The 27568-nt window shown below is 39.0% G+C and overlaps 1 protein-coding gene across 1 annotated transcript in view; it reads right to left on the reverse strand.

Moving 5' to 3' along the window:
- KIZ (kizuna centrosomal protein) overlaps window positions 1-27568 on the reverse strand; it is a 130687-nt gene that overhangs the window by 71069 nt on the left and 32050 nt on the right. Inside the window, exons 5-6 of the mRNA XM_078056857.1 lie at window positions 13744-14389; window positions 13062-13380 (exon numbers count right to left, since the gene is read on the reverse strand). Of these exons, the coding sequence (XP_077912983.1) occupies window positions 13062-13380; window positions 13744-14389 (965 nt within the window). The remainder of the gene's footprint in view (window positions 1-13061; window positions 13381-13743; window positions 14390-27568) is intronic.

The raw sequence follows: 27568 nt of genomic DNA on the forward strand, positions 1-27568 counted from the left end.
ATGTGCAATACCAAGAGAGAACTGTAATGTAAACTATGGATTTTGGGTGATCATGATGTGTCAGTGAAGGTCTATCAATTGTAACAAACATACCACTCTGGTGCAGGATGTTGATAATGAGGAAAACTATGTATATGTGGTGGCAGAAGGTATATAAAAAATCTTTGCACCTACCTCTCACTTTTGTTGTGAACCTAAAGCTATTCTATAAAAATAAAGTCTTAAGAAATGTTAGGGTAAGTCTCATGTTATGTATGTGTATATGTGTTTTTTCAACACACACACACATATATATATATCTCCAGAATTTGACTACTTCTCACGGCTGTTACCCTGGTCAAGGCACTACCATCTCTCCCTGGATCACTGTAATGTTCTCCAAATGTCTCCCTATTCCCACCCTTCCCCCAATAGTTCACTTTCCATTAAAAAGCCAGTGTGATTCTTCATCTCCCTTAAAGCACAATCCAAAGTTCTTCCTACAGCCCACAAGACCCTTCATTATCTGGCCTGTTAATACTTCTCTCACTCCATTTCCTACCTTCCCCCCTCACCTCTTCTGGTCTAGCTGCACTGGCTTTTGTTCCTTTCCTAGAAACATCAAGTATGTTCCTACTTGAGGTCCTTTTTACTAGCCATTCCCATTGCCTGGTATGTTCTTCCTTAAGATATTCCCCACCCATCTCCCAGATACAAAAGGGGAGAAAGGAAATATAAATTGATAAATATACCAGGGTGAAAAGTAAGGTGACAAATAATAAAGCAGGTTAAGGGATAGAGAAGGTATGGGTACAATTTAATGTGGCTTACTCATTCACTTATTTTAAGTCTCTACTCAAATGTCATTTTACCAGAAAGACTCTCCCTGATTAAATTGCATCTATGCCTCCTTTATACATTTAACCTGCTTATTCTTTGTTATAATACTTTTTACATAGATTGTCAGTTTATGGTATCTTCCTCCCCTCCACATGCATGATCACAAGTCCCATAAAAGCAAAATAGTACCTGGCACAGAGCAGGCACTCAGTAAATATTTAAGGTAATATAATCAAAGTCCTCTACTAGTTATCTACAGACTCATAACAAACTACCCCAAAACTGAGTAGCTTTAAACAGCCACCATTTTATTATATGTGATGATTTTGTGGATCAAGAAATCAGGTAGGGCTTAGCTGGGTGATTCTTCTACTTCATGTGTTAATTGAGAGAGGTTGGTTGGTGATATTTTGCTGGTAGATGCACTTGTCAGGAGGGTCCCAGAAGGCTTCACTACATGTCTGGCACCTTGGTGGAGATATCTGGAAGGACTGGCCCAGCAGGGACCACAGTCTAGAGTACCTGCACGTAATTTCTTCAGCACAGCAGCCTTAGAATAGTCATACTTCTTACATAATGGTTCAGGGTTTCAAGAACAAGTGGTCTAGCAAACAGGACAGAAACTGCATGGCCTTTTATAGTTTAATTTTCAAAGTCAGAGAGCATCAATTCCACCATGCTCTATTTAGTTAAGTAGTTCATAAGCCCACACAGATTCAAGGGAAGTGGACAGAGACCCCATCTTTTGACAAGAGGAGTATTGAAGAATTTGTGGCCATATTTTAAACTGCCACAACCCCATACTGCACAATAGAGAGATTTGGGCCTAAGAGGTGTTCAAAATATTTTGGTTGAATCAAAATGGAATTACAGAACATAGTTTTCAATTGGGGTACTATAATTAGAAGGAAGAACAATTTGATTCTTTCATACATGGACTTAGAAAGAATAATTAATTTAAAATGGTCTACCTAATTTCAAAATCAAAAACATAAACATCCAATTCAAAACAGAATACCAGTGATGGACTCACAAGTAGACTGTACATAGTTGAGGAAAGAATCGATCAGCTAGAAGATATGTTAGTACAAACCTCCCAAAATGAAATGCAAAGAGAAAGAATAAAATTAAAAAAAAAGGAACAGAATATCCAAGCACTGTGAGATAATTAAAAAGGGTGTAACAAACATACAAATAATGGGAATATCAGAAGAAGAAGAAAGAAAGGAGCAGGAGAAATATTTGAAGTAATAATGGCCAAGAATGTTCCAAAGTTAATGACAGACACCAAACTACAGACCCAGGAAGCTCAGAGAACTGAAGCAGAATAAATATCCAAAAAACTACACCTAGGAATATCACAAAATCCTTAATGTGTATGCACCTAATAACAGAGCACTAAAATACATAGGCAAATTGACAGAACTGCAAGGAGAAACAGGTAAATTGATCATTACAGTTGAATACTTCAACACACCTCTGTCAGTAACTGGCATATCCAGTAGGTAAACAAGCAGCAAGAATATAGCTTAAGTGAAGAGCAGCACTAGTCAACTGGATCTAATTAACATTTATAGGCTATGCCATCTTAACAACAGCAAAATACACATTCTTCTCAAGCTCACATGGAACATTTGCATGGCAAACCATATTCTGGGCCATAAAACACACCCCAAAGAAGTTAAAAGAACAGAATTCATAGAAAGTATGCCCTCAGACCACAATGGAATTGAACTAAAGATCAGTAACAGAAACATAGTTAGGATAACTCAAAATATTTGGACATTAAAGTACACATTTCTGAAGAACACCTGGGTCAAAGAAGATGTTTCAAGAGAAATTAAATAATATTTTGACCAAATGAAAATGAAAGCACAAATTATCAAAACTTGTGGGATGCACCAAAAGCAGGGCTTACAGGGAAATTTACAGCACTGAACACATATATTAGAAAAGAAGAAAGGTCTAAAATCAGTAATCTAAGCTTCCACCTTAGGAAACTAGAAAAAAAAGAAGAGAAAATTTTCCAAAGTAAGCAGAAGAAAAGAAATAATAAAATTTACAGAAGAAATCAATGAAATTGAAAACAGGAAAACAACAGAGGAAATCAACAAAACAAAAACTGTTTCTTTGAAAAAAGAAAAGCCAACAAAATGTATACACATCTAGGCAGGTGTCTCTTCCTCTTCTTGTAAGGGCTCTAGCCTTACTGGATTAAAGCCTCCTTTTTATGACCTCATTTAACCTAGATGACCTCTTCACAGGCCATATCTCCAAATACAGTCATACTTGCAGCACTGAAGCTTCAACATATGAATTTTTTAATAAAGATTTTATTTATTTATTTGACAGAGAGAGCACAAGCAGGGGGAGCAGCAGGCAGAGGGAGAGGAAGAAGCAGGCTCCCAGTTGAGCAGGCAGCCCAGTGCAGGGCTCGATCCCAGGAACCTGGGACCATGACCGGAGCCGAAGGTAGACGCTTAACTTACTGAGCCACCCAGGCCCCCCTCAACACATGAATTTTGGGAGACACAAACATTCAACCCATAATACAAGGCTAACCAAGGGGGAAAAAATATACAAATGTCTGAATGAATGGCAGACAATCATTACTGATCCCATGTGCACTAAAGAGATAATGAAGGAACAGTATAAATAATTCTATACTCACAAATTTGATAACTCAGATGAAATGAACCAATTCCTAGAAGGACACAATCTACCAAATCTTACATAAAGAGAAACAGACAATCTGAATAGAACTATAGATGTTAAATAAATTAATAATTGATAATTTTTCAAAACAGAAAGTACCAGGTCCAGATTGGTTCACTGGCAAATTCTACCAAACATTTAAAGAAGGAATTATACCAATTCTCTACAATATTCTTCAGAGGATAGAAGCCAAAAGAACACTTCCTAACTCATTATGTAAGGCTAGCATTATCCTTACACCAAAACTAGATAAAGACATTATAAGAAAGGAAACTATAAATCAGTATCTCTCATGAACATAGATGTAAAAATTCTCAAAAAAAATATTGGCAAACTGGGGCACCTGGGTGGCTCAGTCGGTTAAGCGTCTGCTTTTGGCTCAGGTCATGATCCCAGGGTCCTGGGATTGAGCCCTGCATCAGGCTCACTGCTCTGTGGGGAGTCCTGCTCTGCGGGGAGTCCTCCTTCTCCCTCTCTCTCTGCCTCCCACTCCCCCTGCTTGTGCTCTCTCTCTCTCTGTCAAATAAATAAATAAAATCTTAAAAAACATATTGGCAAACTGAGTCCAAGAATGTGTTAAAAAATTACACACCATGACCAATTGGATTTTATCCCAGGTAAAGAAGGCTGATTCAATTATCTGAAAATCAATGAATGTAATCCATCACATCCCAAGGTAAAGAAGAAAAATCATATGATTGTACATTAGGTGCAGAAAAACCATATAACAAAAGTCAACACCCATTCATGATAAAAACTCTCAGCAAACCAAGAATAAAGGGGAATTTCTTCAACTTGATAAAGAACAGATATTCTTCAACAGATAAAGAACAAAAAACCTATAGCTAACATTATATTTAATGTCAAAGAACTAGATGCAACAAGGCAAGAATATCTCCTCTCACTACTCCTACTCAACATTGTACTAGAAATCCTAGCAAATGCAGTAAGGAAGAAAATAAAAGGCATATAGATTGGGAAGAAAGAAATAAAACTGTTATTCACAGATGACATGCTTATCTATGTTGAAAATCCTAAAGAATCAACAACAAAAACTCCTGGAGCTAATAATAATTATAGCAATGTTGCAGGATATAAGATTAATATACAAAAGTCAACTACTTTCTCAGCAAAGGAAACAAAACTAAAAGGCAGCCTACGGAATGAGAGAAGATATTTGCAAATGTCTTATCAGATAAAGGGCTGGTATCCAAAATCTATAAAGAACTTATCAAACTTAACACCCAAAAAACAAAAAATCCAGTCAAGAAATGGGCAGAAGACATGAACAGACATTTCTCCAAAGAAGACATACAAATGGCCAACAGACACATGAAAAAATGCTCAACATCACTCAGTATCAAGGAACTACAAATCCAAACCACAATGAGATACCACCTCACACTGGCTAGAATGGCTAAAATTAACAACCCAGGAAATAACAGATGTTGGTGAGGATGTGGAGAACCCTCTTACACTGTTGGTGGGAATGCAAACTGGTGCAGCCACTCTGGAAAACAGTATGGAGGTTCCTCAAAAAGTTAAAAATAGAGCTACCCTACTACCCAGCAATTGCACCACTAGATATTCATCCAAAGGATACACAGTGATTCAAAGGGGCACCTGCACCCCAATGTTTATAGCAGCAATGTCCACAATAGGCAAACTATGGAAAGAGCCCTGATGTCCACTGACAGATGAATGGATAAAGAAGATGTGGTATACACACACATGTGCACACACACACACACACACACACTGAACTATATTACTCAGCCATCAAAAAGAATAAAATCTTGCCATTTGCAACGATGTGGATGCAACTAGAGGTTATTATGTTAACTGAGGTAAGTCAGTCAGAGAAAGACAAATACTATATGATTTCACTCGTCTGTGAAACTTAAGAAACAAAATAGATGAATATAGGGGAAGGGAATGAAAAATAAAATAATATTAAAACAGAGAGGGAGAGACTTTTAACTATAGGAACAAGCGGAGGGTTGCTGGAGGGGAGGTGGGTGGGGAGATGGGGTAACTGGGTGATGGACATTAAGAAGGACACTTAAAGTAATGAGCACTGGGTGTTGTATGCAACTGATGAATCACTGACTTCTACCTCTGAAACTAATGATACAGTATATGTTAATTAAATTGAATGTAAAATTTTTTTTAAAAGTCAACTGCTTTCTTATATAGCAGCAATGAACAACTGGATTTTGAAATTTAAAACACAATATATTTACATTAGCACCAAAAAAAGAGAAAAGTACTTAAGAATAAATCTAACAGTATATATGTAGAAGACCTACAGGAAGAAAACTACAAAACTGATGAAAGAAATCAAAGATCTAAATAAATGAAGAGATATTCCATGTTCAGGCATAGGAAGTCTCAACATTGTAAGATACCAGTTTTTCCCAACTTAAATTCCCAACTCTGCATCTTTTTATCTATCTATCTATCTATCTATCTATCTATCTATCTATCTATCTATCATCTAGTTTTAAAGTAGGCTCCATGCCCAATGTGGGGCTTGAACTCATGACCCTGAGATCAAAAACTATGGCCTCTACTGACTGATCCAGCCAGGTGCCCCTTCAAATCCCAACTCTGGATTCAATACAACATCAAACTCTCAGAAAGTTATTTTTCTGGATATTGACAAACTGATTCTAAAGTTTATATGGAAAGCAGAAGACCCAGAGGACTAATACTAGATGACTTCAATATTTATTATAAAGCTACTATAATGAAGACAGTATAGTACTGGTAAACAGATCAATGGGATAAAATAGAAAGCCCAGAAATAGACCCACACAAATACACTATTCAACTCTTTAATGGAAAAAGGATAGTCTTTTGAACAGATGGTACTGGAACAAATAAGACAACCACAAGCAAAAAGACAAAATCAATCTGCAAACTGACCCTTTGCCTTTTATAAAAATTAACCCCAAACGGATCACAGATCTAAATGTAAACTGCAAAACTATAATATTTCTAGAAGATAACATAGGACAAAATCTAGGTGACCTTATATTTGGTGATGAGTTTCTAGATACAGTACCATAAGTATAATGAAAGAACAAAATTGGTAAGTTGGTCTTTATTAAAATAAAAAGCTTCTGGTGTCTCGAGATGGTGGCAGGGGCTGCGAGAACTGGTGGGACAGCACTCACTGCTGGGATCCACTGCCTTGGGAGAGGCTAAATAAAAAAGAAAGAAAACAAAAAACAATGACAAAAAACTTCTGCACTGAAAAAGACACTGTCAAGAGAATGGAAAGACAAGCCATACACTGGGAGAAAATATTTACAAAACACATGATCCCCCGATAAAGTACCTGTATCTAAAATATACAAAGAATTCTTTAAGCTCAACAATAAGAAAACAAACAATCCAATTAAAAACTGGGCAAAAGAACTGAACAGGTACCTTGCCAAAGAAGATATACAAATAGTAAGTATATGAAAAGATGCTCAACATCATATGCTAGTAGGAAATTGTAAATTAAAACAATATACCATTGTGTACCTATTAGAATAGTTAAAATTAAAAAAAAATTGACAATACCAAAGGGTGACAAAGATATGGAACAGGAACTCTCATTCATTGCTGGTAATGCAAAATGGTACAGCCACTTTGGAAGACAGTTTAGCAGTTTTTTACAAAGATAAACACAGTCTTACCATACGATTTAGCAATTACACTCCTTGGTATTTACCCAAATGAGTTAAAAACGTTGTCTACACAAAAACCTGCACATAAATGTCTACAGCAGATTTATTCATAATTGACAAAATGTGTAAGTCAAAAAGATGTCCTTCAGTAGATGAATGGATAAATAAACTGTGGTATATCCAGGTAACAAAAATATTATTCAGCACTAAAAAGAATGAGTTACCAAACCATAAAAAGACAAGAAGGAATTTAAAATGCATATTGCTTAGTGAAAGAAGTCAATTTGAGAAGGCTACATACTGAACTATTCCAAGAATATGACATTCTGGAAAAGGCAAAACTATAAAGAAAATAGATCAGCGGTGACCAGGGGTTTGGGTGAGGAGGGGGGAAAGAGAGATGAGTAGACAGAGCATAAGGGATTTTCAGGCAGTGAAAGTATTCTGTATGATACTGTAAAGGTCCATATATGACATTATACACTGTAAGCAAAGCAAAACCAAGATATCCTCAGTATATTGCTTCATTCACTAGAGAAGAAACCAGAGAAATATTGTTTGCATGAGAAACTGCTTGTTAAGTAATGCAGATGTGCGCACCCACTTTTCTAGGTCCCTACCAGTCTTCCATGTTCCATCCCTGCTTACCCGCCTGTGGCCATGAGTTAAAAATGCACTTGCTCAGATGGTGAGGGTACGGGGCAAGAGAAAGCAAAGGTCAGTGGCTGGGCCCAATCCAGATGGTTGCTGGGTCACTCACTTTGCCACCCCGGAACCATGTGTTGCCACAATGGACCCTGAACACATCTGATTCGGCCTGCCTTGGGTCAATATGGGTAGTAACTTCTATCCATACAATCCTTGCAAAGATACAATCCTTGATTCCAATTCTTCAATTGGATCGTATTAATTTTCCATTGCTGCATAACAAATTACCACAAATTCTGCACCCACCACAAACTTATCTCAGTTCTTGTTGGTCAGAGGCCTGGGTCTAGGTTAGTGGAGTCTTTTTTTTAAAAAAGAGATTTATTTATTTGAGAGCGAGAGTGTGGGCGCGTAAGCAGGGGGAGGGGCAGAGAGAGATTGAGAATCTCAAGCAGATTCCCCCGAGCGCAGAGTCCAACACAGGGCTGGATCTCACGACCCTGAGATCGAAACCTGAGCCGAAACCAAGAGTTAGATGCTCAACCAAATGAACCACCCAGCACCCCTTGGCAAGTGGTCTTATGCTCAGTCTCACCATGCAGAAATCAAGGTGCTGGCCAGGTCCGCAATCTTGTCTAACTCTGGGTCTCCTCCAAGCTCACTGGCTGTCGGCAAATGAATTTCCTGCGAACTATTTCCTGCCATGTGGCCTTCTCCGCAAATGGCAGTTTGCTTTTTCAAGGCAAATAGGAGAGTGTATCAGCTGCTTTGAATCTCTGACTTCATAAAGACCCAGGCCCTTTTAAAGGCTGATCTGCTTAGGTCAGGCCCACTCTGGATAATTCCTTTTTGATTAGCTCAAAAGCAACTGATTTGGGACTTTATCATATTTGCAAAATCCTTCATGTCTATCATATAACATAGACTAATCATGGGAGGGAAATCCATCAGATGCACAGTCCCACCCACACTTAAGGCAAAGGGATTATACAGAATGCATGCCAGGAGGCAGGACTCTTGGGAGCCACCTCAGAATTCTGCCTACCCTGTGGATGATTAGTTTTCTGATGAAACTAATCATGTCAGATTAATTCTCCTAAGTGAAGTTACTCACCATATGACCCTTCAGCGTTGTGCAAAAGGTAGAAAATGAACTCTAAATTCATTAACCTGATATTCTAGGCCTGTTCCCGGCCACACCTCAGGCACCATCTTAAACCTTTACTTCAAGGAGTCCTGTTCAGTGAGCCGCAGTCACACCCTTTGCTCTGTCCTCCCTTGCCCTCTGTGTGCTCTGTATCTACGTGCCTTCCCGCACTCTTCTTCCGGACCTAACTCACCTCTTTCCACCTCCTTCTGAATCGCAGCCTCGACAGCCTTCAAGATGCTGCATCAACACCTGTGCAAAACCTTTCCTGCCCTTTGGACTCACGCTGAGCTTATCTTCATTTGAATTTGTCCTAAAGTACTGTGGTGGCTTGCAAAAAGTGACCATAAGCTTCCCTTCCCTGTGTACCTCCCCCCCCGCCCCGCTTTGACACTTATCCTATCAAGAGATGGACTTCTTCACTTTTCCATCTGTTGACGCTGGACTGGACAGATCTTTAGCCACAGGACACTAGCGAATGCGACTCAGGCAAGACACTAAAAGCATCTGGGCCCTGGGGCTTGCCGTCTTGCTCTCTTGGGAACTCCACTACCACCACCAGGTGACAGGGTGAACTACTCTCCTGGATGAAGAGGGGCACATGGCCAAATTATCCCTGTGGCCCCAACTGATCTGGGCCAACCACCTGATACATGAAAAGTAATAAATGTCTGGTGTTCTAAGTCATGGCGCTTTGTACCAACATTTGCAGCAAACTATTTGAAAAGCAAAATTCTAGGTCCTCCTTTTTGACAATTTTTTTTCCTCAGCTTCATTTTAGTATGCTTTCTCGTGAGAAGGGTTAATTATAACTTGTGATGAAGGAATTGTGCATGAAGCACAGCCTGGTTTTCAAAGTCTGGAAGTATCCATGGGATTGGGTCATGAAGCTTCCCAAAAACACTTGGCTTTTAGGTATAAGCAACGCAAGTGTCCATCAACAGATGAATGGATATACAAAATGTGGTATATCCATACACTGGAATATTATTTAGCTCATAAAATAGAATGAAGTTCTGATATTTGCAACAACATGAATGAACCTTAAAGATCTTATGCTAACTGAAATAATCCAGACACAAAAGGTCAAATATTGTGTAATTACCATTAAATAGACAAATTCATAGACAGAAAGTAGATCAGAGGTTACCAGAGACTGGGAGGAGGAAAGAATGGAGAGTTACTGCTTACTGATTATGGAGTTTATATTTGGGGTGAGGAACAACTTTTGGAAATAGACAGTAGTGACGGCTGCACAGTATGGTGAATGTCACTAAATTATATGCTTAAGATGGTACTTTTCAAATTTTTTTTATATTATAGCACAATTTTTATAAATCAGTAACATAATATACCCCAAACCCTTGAATTGTACACTTCAAATGGGTGGGTTGTATGGTATGTGAATTATATTTCAAAAAAGCCATTCAGTTTTTTCCTAAACAAAACAAACAAAAACCAAACAACACAAAATAATCCTTGGCTTCATTTTTCCTCTCAGATGGAAGCTATTCAGCATACTGCACTCCTCTTTTCACCTTTATTGCCAGGAAGCTAAAGACAAGTTTTATGTCTGAACACAGCAATTTAGCTGGCACAAAGACGTGCTAAAACATAGTAACTATCATCATCAGAGGTTCCAGTTTTCTGTTTGTATCTTCCTATGTGTCTGCCTTTGTCCCACCTCCTCATCTTTGTTAAATTCATTCAAATGACTTTTCTCCAAGCCCCCAAAAGACCCTAAAGTAAACTGAGATAATGAACCTTTGAGGTCACAGTGTCAGCTCTGTAAATATGATTATAGCCCCAGATTAATAATTAAGCCTCAGAGCAAAGAAGAGTAGCTCATGCTAAAGAATAAATAAGAGAAAGTAGGGCCTCAAAAGCAGTGGGAATGTCAGCAGGTTAACCAGCATTATTTAAAACCACTTACAACCTATTCGTGGGGAGTACTTTCACCACAAAAAAATCAATAGGCTCAAATCTGACAGCACAGACATCAACCAATATTGACTGACCTTTCATTCTGGGCATTCTTTTAAGGCAAATATTTAAAAATTCCCCAAATGCCCGTATTTCCCAATAAATTTTGGAAAACCATATCTCAAAATTCCAAGGAGCTTGGCTTTAAGGTCATAGGAAAAAGACATTCATATAGGAGAAAAGGAGATACAATGCTCTTAATTCCACACATATACTCAATGTTTTTCATCTCAGAAAAAGACTGAATCCTGAGTAAGTACACTAGCCCCCTGGTTAGCCTACCAAAGTACTAACTTGGCCAATAAATTGCTATAAAAAGAAGCCTGTGAATACAAAACCCAAAATAGATGATTTTATCTCTAGTAATAAAGTTTCCGATGATGTAGTATGTAATATCTGTACCTCTTTGATGGGAGAGAAGTATTATGACTAGAAAAATCCATTTGGCTTGCCTCCACAATAAACCAGGACAGGAAACTTGTCAGTTCTTCCATCTATTGTGCAAGTACTTTGTACTTGGGGGTGCTCTTAATAAATATTTCTTGAATGCCAGCTTGGAGTCAATCAGACTGTAATTAAACTTTTCACATAAGTAGATTATGAATGGTAAAAAGCACTATATTGAAAAGGACAAAGTACTCTAAAAGAGAATATATACCCTGTTACACAAGAATGCCCACTTAGCTTTTCACTGTTGCTGAGATGGTTGAAAACAAACAGTGAGGGGCGCCTGGGCGGCTCAGTGGTTAAGCCTCTGTCTTCAGCTCAGGTCATGATCCCAGGGTCCTGGGATCGAGCCCCGCATCGGGCTCCCTGCTCGGCGGGAAGCCTGCTTCTCCCTCTCCCACTCACCCTGCTTGTGTTCCCTCTCTCACTGTGTCTCTCTCTGTCAAATAAATAAAAAATCTTAAAAAAAACAAACAAAACAAACAAACAGTGACACCATTGCAGTATAAAAGAAAATTCTGGAGGTAGTGTGGAGGTTGGGGAGGCAGGCTGTATAGAAGGTCTGCCCCAATGGCTCAAATGTCACTCCTATGTCCTTGGCCTTGGTTTCCTCATTTTTAAAAGATGAGATCTATCTTAGGTTGTTTACTTAGGTTCCTTCTACCCCTACAAGAGATGTGATGCTATTTTTTATTGCAGAATTGCTTTTCTAACAGTTTCGATGCTCTCTATATAAGTCAGTAGTAAAAAATCATAAATGAGCTTTTATGAGTTGGATATTATATTTTTAAAGATTTATTTATTTATTTATTTTAGAGAGAGAGAGAGAGTGCATGCCTGAGTGGGGGGAGAGGCAGAGGGAAAGAATTTTTCAAGCAGACTCCCCACTAAGCATACAGCCCAATGCTAAGCCAGCTCTATCACATGACCCATAAGATCATGACCTGAGCCGAAACCAAAAGTCAGACTCTCAACCGACTGAGCCACCCAGGTGCCCCTATGACGTGGATATTGTAAGTGCTCAGAATGTATAACACTGATGTTGTTCCTATTTAACATTAAAGATTCCAGTGTCCTCATATTTACCTTCAGAAAAGGAAAGCTGACTTAGAAATACTCTTAGCAGAACTTACAAACTCATATTTAACCGTAAGCCAACTTACAAATTCATATTTAACCGTAAGACACCCTGGCAAGGAATAGAAGGATTAAGCAAATTAATTAGATACAAAGTTCTTAGCCTCTAAAGCTGAACTCCTAGTAAGTTTAACTATTTGTCACTTTCTGTGTTACCAGAACTTCAAAATGATTTATTTTCTAAAAGGCTGGAAGGCAGGGTGTGGGGGGGAATGACTTCTGAATTAACTAGGGATTGTTTGGATATAATTATAAACTGCCAGTCCACCATGATTCAATGATATTCAGATTTTTAAAGCTATTTCATTAAAAAAAAGAAAAGAAAATTAGACCTATCTAAAAGACTGTTTATGAGACTTAAGGAACTTACACATTCATGGCTGAGGGTTCAATAATACATTCCCAGTGGAAGGGTCTCTAAAAATGTCTATAATTAAAAACAGAACAGTAAAAAAAAAAAAAAAAAAAAAAATTGAATGGCTTACTCTCTTGTTGGTGAGTTAGTGGAGGATTCCTTTTTTGAATCAGGAGAGCTTAGGGTTTGTAAAATACAATTATGTTTTTCAGTGGACAGGGCATCTCTTTCTTGCTCAGAGTGGATTAATTTTAAGGCCTCTATTCCATCTTCTCCCTCCATCTTGTCACTCGGATTTGGCTGTGGTTCTGGACTCTTGAAAATGAGATCATCTTCACTGACAGAGACTGTAAGGTCACTGCTACTGCTGCTCAAACTTTCCTCCGCCTGCTCTTCCTGCATTTTTCTGAAGGGTTTCTGTGACTCCGGGTCCCTGGGAGGAAGATGATCTGTAAGGGGATATGAATAGATTACCGATCACTAACTTCAGGGAGAAACGAGGTAAACACGTTCTGCCTCACAGGCGGAATTACTCAGCTAAAAACATGTAGAAACAATCCACAACTAATTACAGTATGTGAAAAATCATTAAAAATATCACAGTGGGTTTTAAAATCAGCAAATTAGCTTGCAAAAATATTTCCATGTCTATATTCAAGAATTCATTAGAAGAGAATTTGTTGGCCAAGTGCCTGGTTTGCTTTTTTGACAGAGATAAAATTAAAAGAGTGTATGTTGTTCTTACGTAAGACTGCTACCACCCCCAAAACTGAACACCAACAAAAATCAGCAATCTCAGCCTCTCTCCCCACCTGAGAAACCTTCCCAAGCAGAATCCTTCTCTTGAGAACACTTATTTTCAGATGCACGGTATTCTGAGACTGATACCCGAGAGACTGGCGGTCTGGCTCTTTCTTCCTTGACTTCAATATGTTCCTGTGTCAGTATTTCTCCCTCTGATCCCTCTGATCTGCTGGAACTGTCACACTTTAAATCAGTCGTTCTGTTCTCCGGACTTAATCTTTTCCGTAACAGGGAATGGAGTTCAGCAGACTTTTTGCCTTCAGATAAACTACTCTCACCGTGACGTGTGTTGCTTCCTATCTGCAAGCAATGAGTTTGTTCCTCCTCAGACAATGCGCTGGCTGTGACTGGCGTTTCCTCACCAATCTGAAGAGATGTCTTTCCATCTATTTTGTCAGACTTATTTAAGCGCTGTGTGTCACTATTAGTTTGTACTACATAGCTGTCTGTCACATTACCGCTCTGGGCTGTCTGTCGGTGTGAATGTGGGTCAGGAATTGAAAAGTTCTTTGTGGGCTGGGGAGATTTCTGCTCTGTACTGAAACCTCCAGTGCTTGAGACAGCTGACATTTGGCGGCCCATAAAGATTGTTGCTGGTTGATACAATCCACTTGACATGGCTGTCCCCGAGTTAATTCCTGCCTGCCTTGCAACCTGCGACACCAAAAGAGATGTGAGTTAAACATCCTGTGGATAAACAATTAGGTTGTTTAGGTCATTCTCAGAAATATAATGAGGAAAAGGAAGCATGACTACTGAAATCAACACCGACCTCGTTTTATAAAACTCACAGCTTTCACAAAATAAGTCAGAAAAACAGTACAGTCCATACTAATTTTAATGACAATATTGGTTCACAAAACAAATATTGTCCAGCAACTATGGAATCTGTATTTTTCAAAAACAGATGCACACATTGCACAACTATGTCAAAGTACTTAATGCCACTGAATTGTACACTTGAACATGGCTAAAATAGTAAATTTTATGTTATGTCTATTTTACAATTTAAAAAAAAGCTGAGAGTTCTAACCACTTTTCACAAAGAAGCTTGGATTTAATAGAGCTAGGGAGATACTAGACAAAAAAAGAAGAGAGGGAGGGAGGGTGAAATATATACAAAGGACTATAGGAGGTTTCAAAACTCTATTTCTAGTATTATGTGTAATATTAAAAAAAAAACTTCAAATAATCACATTCGGGATTACATTAAAATATACTCCATTTGTGCAAAATAATCCTAATTGCCAGTCAAACTGCAAATAACAACAGCAGTTTTTCCTGAACATCTTCAAGTAATTTTAAACACATGTAAAGCAATTTAAATTTATTGTCATGTTATATGCAACTGATGAATTACTGAACTCTACATCTGAAACTGATACACTATATGTTAACTGACTGAATTTAAATAAAATAAGTAAAATAAAATAAAAGGAAATAAGAATAAATTTACTGTCATGTCTATGGGGGAGAATGAGCATTGTCTCTTCCTTAAAAAGAGAGGGGGCTGGAAAAAAAAGGGGGGGTGTTGGGTGGAGCAACAGAAGCAATTGGTTCAGTGGCTTGATCAAGGACACACAATGGGAAGTAGAACTGGAAGTAACAATAATGAAGCCTTGAGGAAGGTAAGCGCTTTTCTTCTAAAGGGACCAAAGCACCTCTACCTACCTAATAGCCCTTATTTCACAGCCCTATAGAGTAGATGGGGAGATGTATTCACACCTCTCTTCTGTGGATGGGAAAATCTGAGGCTCAAATTGTTAAGAGAGATAATGTTACACACACCAACTGAAACAGAATCCAGGTCTTGCTTCTCTTCAAATATACTGTCCCTCCCTGAAACCATAAAACTTCTAGAAAACACAGGCAGAAATCTCTTTGCTATGAGCCTTAGCAACAGTTTTCTAGATATGTCTGCCTCCTCAGGCAAGGTAAACAAAAGCAAAAGTAAACTATTGGGACTATACCAAAATAAGCTTTTGCACAGTGAAGGAAATCATCAATAAAACACAAAGGCAATCTACTGAGTGGGTGAAGATGATTTACAAATGATATATCTGATAAGAGGTTAATATCCAAAATATATAAAGAACATCTACAACTCAACACCAAGAAACCAAATAATCTGATTAAAAATGAGCAGAGGAGGGGCACCTGGGTGGCTCAGTCATTGAGTGTCTGCCTTCGGCTCGGGTCATGATCCCAGGGTCCTGGGATCGAGTCCCGTATTGGGCTCCCTGCTCAGTGAGGAGTCTGCTTCTCCCTCTCCCACTCCCCCTGCTTGTGTTCCCTCTCTCGCTGTCTCTCTGTCAAATAAATATCTTTAAAAAAAATTTTAAAAAAATGGGCAGAGGACCTGAACAGACATTTTTCCAAAGAAGACATACAGATGGCCAACAGACACATGAAAAGATACTCAACATCACTAAGAATCAGGGAAAATGCAAATCAAAACCACAGTGAGCTATCACTTCGTACCTGTCAGAATGGCTAGAATCAAAAAGACAAGAAATAACAAGTGTTGGTGAGGATGTGGAGAAAAAGGAACACTTGTGCACTGTTGGTGGGAATGTAAATTGGTGTAGCCACTGTGGAAAATAGTAATGTTAGCTCCTCAAAAAGTCAAAAATAGAAATTAGGAAGAGAAAAGCAATAGTGACAATCAACAAAACCAAAAGTTGATTCTTTGAAAAGATCAACAGATTGACATACCTCTAGCTAGACTAAGGAAAAAAAAAAGAATTTAAGTTATCAAAATCAGAAATCAAAGTGAGTACTTTGTTACCAACCTTACAGATATAAAAATAGAAATAAAAATAAATATAAAAATATTATAAGGGAATACTATGAATAACTGTATGCCAACAAATTAGACAACCTAAGTGAATTGGACAAATTCTTAGAAAGACACACATTACTAAAACTGACTCAAGAATAAAGAGAAAATCTGAATAGACTTGTAGCAAGAAATTGAATTAGTAGTCAAAAAATTTACCACAAAGAAAAGTGCAGGACCAGAAGGCTTCACTGGTTAATTCTACCAGAGGTTTAAAGAGTTAATACCAGTCCTTCACAAACTCTTCCAAAAACAGGCAAGGAAGAAATACTCCTCAACTCATTCTATGAGGCCAGTCCCTAACACCAAAACCAGACAATGATGTCTCAAATAAGGAAAACTACAAACCAATATTTCTTATGAATATAGATGCTAAAATTCTCATCTAAATAATAGTGAACTGAATTCAGCAACACATAAAAGGAATTATACACCATGACTACGTAGGATTTATGCCAGGAATACAAAGTTGGTTCAACATATGAAAATCAAGTAATGTAATACACTATATTAATAAAGGGAAAAAAAACCCAAAAGATTATCTCCATAGACATAGAAAAAGCATTTGACAAAATCCAACACATATTCATGATAAAAAGCACCATACAAACTAGGAATAAAAGGGAACTCCCTCAACCTGATAAAGTGCATCTATGGAAAACACATAGCTAACATCATAGTCAATGGTGAAAGACTGAAAGCTTTCTCCCTAAGATCAGGATTAACACAAGAATGTCTGCTTTCACCATCTCTATTTAACAAGACATGCAGATTCTAGGCAGGATAGTATGGCAAGAAGAAGAAATGGAAGGCATCTGTATTTCAAAGGAAGAAGTAAAACTATCTCTATTGGCAGATGACATGATTTCATAAAAAGAAAAACCTAAGGAATCACAAGAAACAATTAGAGGTAATAAACAAGTTCAGCAAGGTTGCAGGATACAAGATCAATATACAAGTAGAAATAATGTATTTCTATATATTAGCAATAAACAATTTGAAACTGAAATCAGAAAACAATTCTATATATAATAGCATAAAAACACAGAATAAATTTAAAAAGAAGTGCAAGACTTGTACACTGAAAATTATAAAACACTGATGAAAGAAATTAAAGAAGGCCTAAATAAATGGAAAGACATTCTGTGTTCAAGAAACATAAGACTTAATGTTGTTAAGATGACCAAATCTTACTCCCAAATTGATCTACATATTCAATGTAATCTCTATCAAAATCCCAACTGGCATTCTTACAGAAATTGGCCAGCTGACACTAAAATTCATATGGAAATACAAGGAACCCAGAATAACCAAAACAATTTTCCAAAAAAAGAGCAAACTTGAAGACCTAATATTTCCCACTTTCAAAACTTACTACAAAACTAGGGTAATTGTAGACTCTACTGGCGTAAGGATATACATAAAGATGAATGGAACAGAATTCAGAGTCTGGAAATATCCACATATCTACAGTCTACTGACTTTCTTAAAGACATTTTTAAAGAGTAGTTTCAAAAGTTGAAGGCTATAAGGGGCTGGAATTGATTATCTCCCTTCCTCCACACAGAAGGCTAGATAGAGCCTTCAGAGGTTAGTATTTCTCTTCCCTCAGGTCAGTTAGGCTCTGGCCAGTTTCTCCTGAAGGCAGATCTTAAGAACAGAATGCTCTCATGTATTTAAAAATGGTTACTTTTCCCCTGCCCATGCCTGAATTATAGGGGGATTTTTTTCTCTGATATTCACTGTGCAGACCTGTTAAAGCTCCCTGGAATTAAAACACAAAAGTGGGGGAAGGAAGACTATGACTAGGTTTCCCTGGAGTCTTCATCTCTCTGACCTGTCTATGCTGAGCCTCTGGCAATTTGTCAATTACAGTTCGTTTCTCTATCCTGGCACTGGTTATTGTAGTGGTTTCAGCCAGCTCTAATAAGCTGTCATTTTCTGTATTCCCTGTTGGTCTCTCCAAATTTAGAGGCGGCAGATTGCTCTGTAACCTCACTTCTCTGAGAGATCTAAGAAGAGTTGCTAAATTTTTTATTTGTTCAGCTTTTTACTTGTTATGGTGTGGTGACTTCCAAACTTCATATATGTTGGACCGGAAACCAGACTACATCGTAATTTCAGCAGCTGAATATTATCCTATTCTATAAATGTACCATAATTTATTTAACCAGTCTTGTTTTGATGGACCTTGGTTTGTTTCCCACCATCTACCATTCCAAACCATGCTACAATGATTATCACTGAGCGTGTATGCCTCTAGGCACACATGCGAGTACATTAACAAGACAGCTTTCTAGAATTGAAATTGCTAGGTCAAGACTGACTTATAGGATATTGCCATTTCACCACCCAAAGAGGCCATCATGCCATAAGAATCTTCCATTGTACCATACGGTTTAACCAGCAAAATTATAGTAATCAACATCCTGATTCATTTATAATATTCATTATAAATATTTGTGACTTCTATTCCTTTTGTAATTGAGAAGCTGATAAAAGAACAAAGACAAATTTTAAAACAGGTGAAAATCACCTATTACCATTGTCCTAATCTAACAACTACTTTCATTTCTCCTGTGCTCAAAAAAAAAGTTTTTTTTTATTATGTTATGTTAATCACCATACATTATATCATTAGTTTTTGATGTAGTTTCATGATTCATTGTTTGCGTATAACACCCAGTGCTCCATTCAGTACGTGCCCTCTTTAATACCCATCACCAGGCTAACCCATCCCCTCAGTCCCCTCCCCTCTAGAACTCTCAGTTTGTTTCTCAGAGTCCATAGTCTCTCATGGTTCGTCTCCCCCTCCGATTTCCCCCCCTTCATTTTTTCCTTCCTGCTATCTTTTAAATACATGGCTTCAAATGATGGGCTACTGTGGAGAACTTCAGCTGGTCATATGCTGAGGTCGCTTAGTGAAAACTTGAGGCAAATCAATGATCAGACTTGTGAGTTGGGGAGTCCTTTGATTTTTCACTTTCAAGACCCATTTAGGGAGTGTCATGAACCAATACTAGAGCGATTACTAACCCAGCACAGGGAGTACACACCTCCCTCTTCACTGGTCTGCTAAAGGCCAAAATGTAAAAAAAAGAAGCGGGCTTGTCTTAGAGATGAGAAAGCCACCTAGGGAGGGCCAAAGGAAGTGCCCCTGACTACTCCTTTCAACCAGTAATTCTCTAAGTCCTCTGACCTAACTAGGAGGCCAAAGACCCCAAGTCCATTCCCACTTAACAAAGAATCCCAAGAGCCAAGAAATGGAGAGAAACAACAATATCTAAATAGTAACCCACACAGTCAACAAAAGTAGCATGTAATCATGATTTAACTTATAGTAAATGCTTCTAGAACCACAGTAAGTGAAAAACAGCAACAACAACAACAATTTAAGATAGCACTGTTAACAAAGGCTACTTCCTAAAAGCAGGAGAAATTATAAATCCCTACAACAGCAAATGGTTATAAAATGCCAATTTTGCCAAGCATTCCAGACTTTTTAGAATATGGGTCCTCAACAAATATACTAATTACTGATATACTAATTAATGAGAACATTATATCTTAGTGGCCTATAATAAATTAGGAGTTATGAAAAGGTGGCCCTTAATCATGCATAAAATCAAAATCTATGGGTTGGTGCATTTGTTCACCTGTAGAACCAAAAACAGACAACTTGCATTTGAGGATCTGTTGAGACCCAATAGGAAGATTTTGCTGCTATATTTCTAAAGTTGCTGTTTTTTGGGGGAGGAGATTTAAGTTTTTGATATAATTTCAATGTTGCAGGAATCATAAGAAAAACTCCCCTTATATTTTTTAACTAGATTTATCAATTGTTTACATTGGGCCCATTTGTATTATTATTCTCTCTCCCTCTACATATATGTGAATGTTTTACACACACACACACACACACACACACACACAATTTTATCCTGAACCATTTGAGGATAAATTGGAGATACCTGGCTCCTCTCCCCCAAACATTTCAGTGTGTATTTCCTAAGCATAGGGACATTCTCCTTCATGAGCAGACACAGTTCAATGATTAAACTCAGGAACCTTAACATCGATAAAATGCTATTTTCTTTTTTTTTGCCCCCCAAATTAACCCAAATATATTTGGTAATTTACCATATAATGGATTTCTCAATCACTTCTCGATAAGCAGGCTAGAACAAATAGACAGCCATTTAAAAAAAATAACACTATTGCCATAACTCAGAGCATAATCCAATAAACTCCAAATGAATGAAAGATCTTAATGGAATAAAGAAAATCATACCAGTAGTAGCAAAAGACATCCTTTTTTTTTTTTTGTAGTTTTTAATTTTATTATATTATGTTAGTCACCATACAATACGTCATTAGTTTTTGATGTAGTGATCCACGATCCATTGTTTTCGTATAACACCCAGTGCTCCATGCAGTACGTGCCCTCCTTAATACCCATCACCGGGCTAACCAATCCCCCCTCACCCCTCCCCTCTAGAACCCTGTTTGTTTCTCAGGTCCATAGTCTCTCATGGTTCATCTCTCCCTCCAATTCCCCCCCCACCCCATTTTTCCCTTCCTTCTCCTAATGTCCTCCATGCTATTCCTTATGTTCCACAAATACCTGAAACAATATGATAATTGACTTTCTCTGCTGACTTATTTCACTTAGCATAATCTCCTCCAGTCCCATCCATGTTGATGTAAAAGTTGGGTATTCATCCGTTCTGATGGCTGAGTAATATTCCATTGTATATATGGACCACATCTTCTTTATCCATTCACCTGTTGAAGGGCATCTCGGCTCTTTCCACAGTTTGGCTATTGCAGACATCGCTGCTATGAACACTGGGGTGCATATGGCCCTTCTTTTCACTACATCTGTGTCTTTGGGGTAAATACCCAGGAGTGCAATTGCTGGGTCAGAGGGTAGCTCTATTTTTAAATTTTTGAGGAACCTCCACACTGTTTTCCAAAGTGGCTGTACCAACTTGCATTCCCACCAACAGTGTAAGAGGGTTCCCCTTTCTCCACAACCTCTCCAACATTTGTTGTTTCTTTCCCTGTCCATTTTGGCCATTCTAACTGGTGTAAGGTGGTATCTCAGTGTGGTTTTGATTTGGATTTCCCTGATGGCTAATGATGATGAACATTTTTTCATGTGTCTGTTAGCCATTTGTATGTCTTCTTCAGAGAAGTGTCTGTTCATCTCTTCTGCCCACTTTTTGACTTGATTATTTGTTTTTTGGGTGTTGAGTTTGAGAAGTTCTTTATCGATTTTGGATACCAGCCCTTTATCTGTAGTGTCATTTGCAAATATCTTCTCCCATTCTGTGGGTTGCCTCTTTGTTTTGTTGACTGTTTCCTTTGCTGTGCAGAAGCTTTTTATCTTGATGAAGTCCCAAAAGTTCATTTTTGCTTTTGTTTCACTAGCTTTTGGAGATGTATCTTGAAAGAAGTTGCTGTGGCCGATGTCAAAGAGGTTACTGCCTATGTTCTCCTCTAGGATTTTGATGGATTCCTGTCTCACATTGAGGTCTTTCATCCACTTTGAGTTTATCTTCGTGAGTGGTGTTAGAGAATGGTCGAGTTTCATTCTTCTGCATGTGGCTGTCCAATTTTCCCAGCACCATTTATTGAAGAGACTGTCTTTTTTCCATTGCATGTTTTTTCCTGCTTTGTCAAAGATTATTTGACCATAGAATTGAGGGTCCATATCTGGGTTCTCTATTCTGTTCCATTGGTCTGTATGTCTGTTTTTGTGCCAGTACCATGCTGTCTTGGTGATCACTGCTTTGTAATATAGCTTGAAATTGGGCAACGTGATGCCCCCAGCTTTGTTTTTCTTTTTCAACATCTCCTTGGCGATTCGGGGTCTTTTCTGATTCCATACAAATTTTAGGATTGTTTGTTCCAGCACTTTGAAAAATGCCATTGGAATTTTGATCGGAATGGCACTGAAGGTATAGATTGCTCTGGGTAGCATAGACATTTTAACAATGTTTATTCTTCCTATCCATGAGCATGGAATATTTTTCCATCTTTTTGTGTCTTCTTCAATTTCTTTCATGAGTGTTTTGTAGTTCCTAGAGCATAGATCCTTTACCTCTTTGGTTAGGTTTATTCCGAGGTATCTTATGGTTTTTGGTGCTATTGTAAATGGAATCGTTTCTCTAATTTCTCTTTCTACAGTTGCGTTGTTAGTGTATAAGAAAGCAACTGATTTCTATGCATTGATTTTGTATCCTGCCACATTACTGAATTGCTGGATGAGTTCTAGTAATTTGGGGGTGGAGTCTTTTGGGTTTTCCACATAAAGTATCATGTTGTCTGCGAAAAAAGAGAGGTTGACTTCTTCTTTGCCAATTTGAATATCTTTTATTTCTTTTTGTTGTCTGATTGCTGTTGCTAGGTCTTCTAGTACTATGTTGAACAACAGTAGTGAAAGTGGGCACCCTTGACGTGTTCCTGATCTTAAGGGAAAGGCTCTCAGCTTTTCCCCATTGAGGATGATATTCGCTGTGGGTTTTTCATAGATGGATTTTATGAGCTTGAGGACTGTTCCCTCTATCCCTATACTCTGGAGAGTTTTAATCAGGAAAGGATGTTGTATTTTGTCAAATGCTTTTTCTGCATCAATTGAGAGGACCATATGGTTCTTCTCCCTCCTCTTATTAATGTGTTCTATCACATTGATTGATTTGCGAATGTTGAACCACCCTTGCATCCCGGGGATAAATCCCACTTGGTCGTGGTGGATGATCCTTTTAATGTATTGTTGGATCCTATTAGCTAGGATTTTGTTGAGGATTTTGGAATCCATATTCATCAGGGATATCGGTCTGAAATTCTCCTTTTTGATGGGGTCTTTGCCTGGTTTGGGGATTAAGGTAATGCTGGCCTCATAGAATGAGTTTGGAAGTTTTCCTTCTGTTTCTATTTTTTGAAACAGCTTCAGTAGAATAGCTATTATTTCTTCTTTGAATGTTTGGTAGAATTCCCCAGGGAATCCATCAGGCCCTGGACTCTTGTTTTTTGGGAGGTTTTTGATCACTGCTTCAATCTTGTTACTGGTTATTGGCCTATTTAGGTTGTCAATTTCTTCCTGTTTCAGTCTTGGCAGCTTATAGGTTTCCAGGAAGGCCTCCATTTCATCCAGATTGCTCCGTTTATTGGCATATAGTTGTTGATAATAATTTCTAATAATTGTTTCTATTTCCTTGGTGTTAGTCGTGATCTCTCCCCTTTCATTCATAATTTTATTAATTTGGGTCCTTTCTCTCTTCTTTTGGATAAGTCTGGCCAGTGGTTTATCGATCTTATTAATTCTTTCAAAGAACCAACTTCTAGTTTCGTTGATCTGATCTACTGTGTTTCTGGTTTCTAATTCATTGATTTCTGCTCTAATTTTAATTATTTCTCTTCTAATGCGTGGCTTAGGCGTTGTTTGTTGCTTTTTCTCTAGTTCTTTAAGGTGTAGAGTTAGTTGGTGAATTCGGGATTTTTCTATTTTTTTGAGTGAGGCTTGGATGGCTATGTATTTCCCCCTTAGGACCGCCTTTGCAGTATCCCATAGGTTTTGGACTGATGTGTTTTCGTTCTCATTGATTTCCATGAATTGTTTAAGTTCTTCTTTGATTTCTTGGTCGACCCAAACATTCTTGGGCAGAGTGGTCTTTAGCTTCCAACTGTTTGAATTTCTGCCAAATTTTTTCTTGTGATTGAGTTCCAGTTTTAGAGCATTGTGGTCTGAGAATATGCAGGGAATAATCTCAATCTTTTGGGAACTGGTTGAGACCTGATTTGTGACCCAGTATATGGTCTATTCTGGAGAAAGTTCCATATGTGCTCGAAAAGAATGAGTATTCTGTTGTTTTAGGGTGGAATGTTCTGTATATATGTATGAGGTCCATCTGGTCCAATGTATCATTCAAAGCTCTTGTTTCCTTGTTGATTTTCTGCTTAGATGATCTGTCCATTGCTGAGAGTGGAGTATTGAGATCTCCTACAATTAACGTATTGTTATCAATATGACTCTTTATTTTGGTTAACAGTTGGCTTATATAGATGGCTGCTCCAATGTTGGGGGCATAGATATTTACAATTGTTAGATCTTCTTGTTGGATAGACCCTTTAAGAAGTGTCCTTCTGTGTCTCTTATTACAGACTTTAGTTTAAAATCTAATTTGTCTGATAGAAGAATTGCTACCCCAGCTTTCTTTTTGAGGTCCGCTGGCATGGAAGATGGATCTCCATCCCTTCACTTTCAGTCTGGATGTATCTTTAGGTTCAAAATGAGTCTCTTGTAGACAGCATATGGATGGGTCCTGTCTTTTTATCCAATCTGCAACCCTGTGCCGTTTTATGGGAGCGTTTAGGCCATTCACGTTGAGAGTGATTATTGAAAGATATGAATTAATTGTCACCATGTTGCCTGTGAGGACGTTGTTTTTATAGATTGTCCCTGTAAATTTCTGTTGTAGATCACTCTTGGGGTCTTTCTCCTTTTATAGAACCCCCCTTAATATTTCTTGCAGGGCCAGCTTAGTGGTCACATATTCTTTCAGTTTCTGCTGGTCGTGGAAGCTCTGCATCTCTCCATCCATTCTAAATGAAAGCCTTGCCGGATAAAGTATTCTTGGCTGCATGTTCTTCTCATTTAGTACCCTGAATGGGTCTTGCCAGGCCTTTCTGGCTTGCCAGGTCTCTGTGGATAGGTCTGACATTATTCTGATGTTCCTCCCTCTGTACGTAAGGAATCTCTTCCCCCTAACTGCCCTTAAGATGGTTTCCTTGGTTCTAAGATTTGCGAGTTTTACTATTACATGCTGGGGTGTTGGCCTGTTTTCCTTGATCTTGGGAGCGGTCCTCTCTGGCTCTAGGACGTGAATGTTTGTTTCATTCCCCAGATTAGGGAAGTTCTCAGCTACGATTTGCTCAAATACATCTTCTAGCCCTGTCTCTCTCTCCACTCCCTCCGGGATTCCAATGATTCTGACATTGGAACGCCTCATGGTGTCACTTATTTCTCTGATTCTATTTTCATGGATTCTGAGTTGTTTTTCCCTGGCCTCCTCTTTTCCCTTTTTATCTATTATACTGTCTTCCAGATCGCTTATTCTCTCTTCTGTCTCAGTTACCCTAGCTGTTAGATTATCTAGATTGGATTGGATCTCATTGATAGCATTTTTAAGTTCTGCCAATTCACCTTTTATTTCTGCCCTTAGAGACTCTATGTTGCCATTAATTGATTTCTCCATTCTAGCCATTGTCTTCACAATTGCTAGCCTGAATTCCATCTCCGACATCTTGGTTATGTCTGCATCCATTTGTAAATCTGCAGCATAAGTCATAATCTCTGAGTCTTTTCTGTTTTGGGGGCTCCTCCTCCTAGTCATTCTGTTGATGGGTGTTTGAGGGAATATATAGAGTCCAAATTATTGACCAGAACCCAAGCAAGATGCACCTGTTTTCTTGGGACCTTAGGGTTGCTGGCCTCTTGTTTTCCCAGCCTGTCTTCTGCGGGAGGGGCCTGCGGCGCTGTTACTCAGGCAACCCTGTTTGGGCGGAGTTGCCCTGCACCCCTGTGGCAGGGGATGGGCTCAGTGGGAATCAGTCTTTGGGGCTTTTGTTCTCTGGCGCCTTTCCCTTGCGGCTTTCCCCGTCTCTTCCGCGAGTCAGCAGAAGAGACCGTTTCCAACCCTCTGCCTCAGAGCAGAGAGACCTCAGTCTGTTCTTCAGTGAGCTCTCCAGGCCACACTGTCTCCGTTTCTGTCCGTGCTGCTATAAACTGCAGCGTCCTGGGTTGTGCGCCCCTCCGCAGCGCTCCCAGTCCTGCCTCCAGGTTGGGGCACGTCTCTGCCCTTTGTGCTTCTACAACCGCCAGCCGCTCCCAATTCGCGCGCGCGACTCCGCCGCTTGTGGTTTCCACCCCCAGGGGTTGCAGTTCACCGGCGCGACCCCGGCACACCGGGTTTCCGTCTCGGAGGCTGCAGTTCGCGTGCGCGTGACCGTCGCTCCGGTTTCTGTCCGGGGGGGCTGCAGTTCGCGTGCGAGCGACCCCGCCGGTCTGGTTTTCCACCCCGGGGGCTGCCCTAAAGTTCTTTCCGGATGCTACAGGTCTGCGAGTCTGTGCCCCGTCCGCAGCGCGCGAGGCTGTCACTCACCGGAGGTGTAGGATCCCCACGTCCAGGCACCCTCCCGCCGCCGTTTATCCTCCGATATCTGTCCGCAGGATCACGGCTCTCCGCTTCGTACCTCAAAACCAACTGCCTGCAATATTCTGTTTGTAGAGATCCAGATCTTCTTACATCTCAGGCTGGTTTCGTGGGTGCTCAGAGTGGTCTGGTAGTTATCCAGCTCAATTCCGGGGACCAGTTGAAATAGGGTCCCCTACTCCTCCGCCATCTTTCCCCTCTCCCAAAATGCTATTTTCTATCTCACAGTCCACATTCAAATTTTGTCACTTGGCCTAATAATGTCCTTTATATAGCTACCTTTTTTTCCAGGTTAAGGACCCAATCTAGAGTCATGTCTCTTGAGTCTCCTTTAATCTGGAACAGCTCCTTAGTCTTTCTTTATCATTCTTGACCTTGACATTTTTTAAGAATACAGACTGGCTACTTTGCAGACTGTCTCTCAATGTGTGTTTGACTGATGTTTCCTCATGTATATGTTCAGGTTATGCATTTTTGGCAGGAAGACCACAGAAGTATGTTTCTGGTTTTTCAGTAACAGGAATAATACTCTGATAAAGCAAGTTTATTGGGATGGGAGTTAACCCCCAATCCTCCCACTATCAAGCAGAATAATTAGAAATATTCCCTTAAAAATTTGACCTCTTGGGGCACCTGGGTGGCTCAGTCGGTTAAGTGTCTGACTTTTGGTTTTGGCTCAGGTCAGTGCAGAGCCTGCATGAGATTCTCTCTCCCTCTCCCCCTGCTCATGCTCTCTCTCTCTCTCAAATAAATAAATAAATCTAAAACAAAAACAAA

This window comes from Halichoerus grypus, chromosome 10 (assembly GCF_964656455.1).
Source record: "Halichoerus grypus chromosome 10, mHalGry1.hap1.1, whole genome shotgun sequence".
In the NCBI taxonomy this organism is placed as follows: Eukaryota; Metazoa; Chordata; class Mammalia; order Carnivora; family Phocidae; genus Halichoerus; species Halichoerus grypus.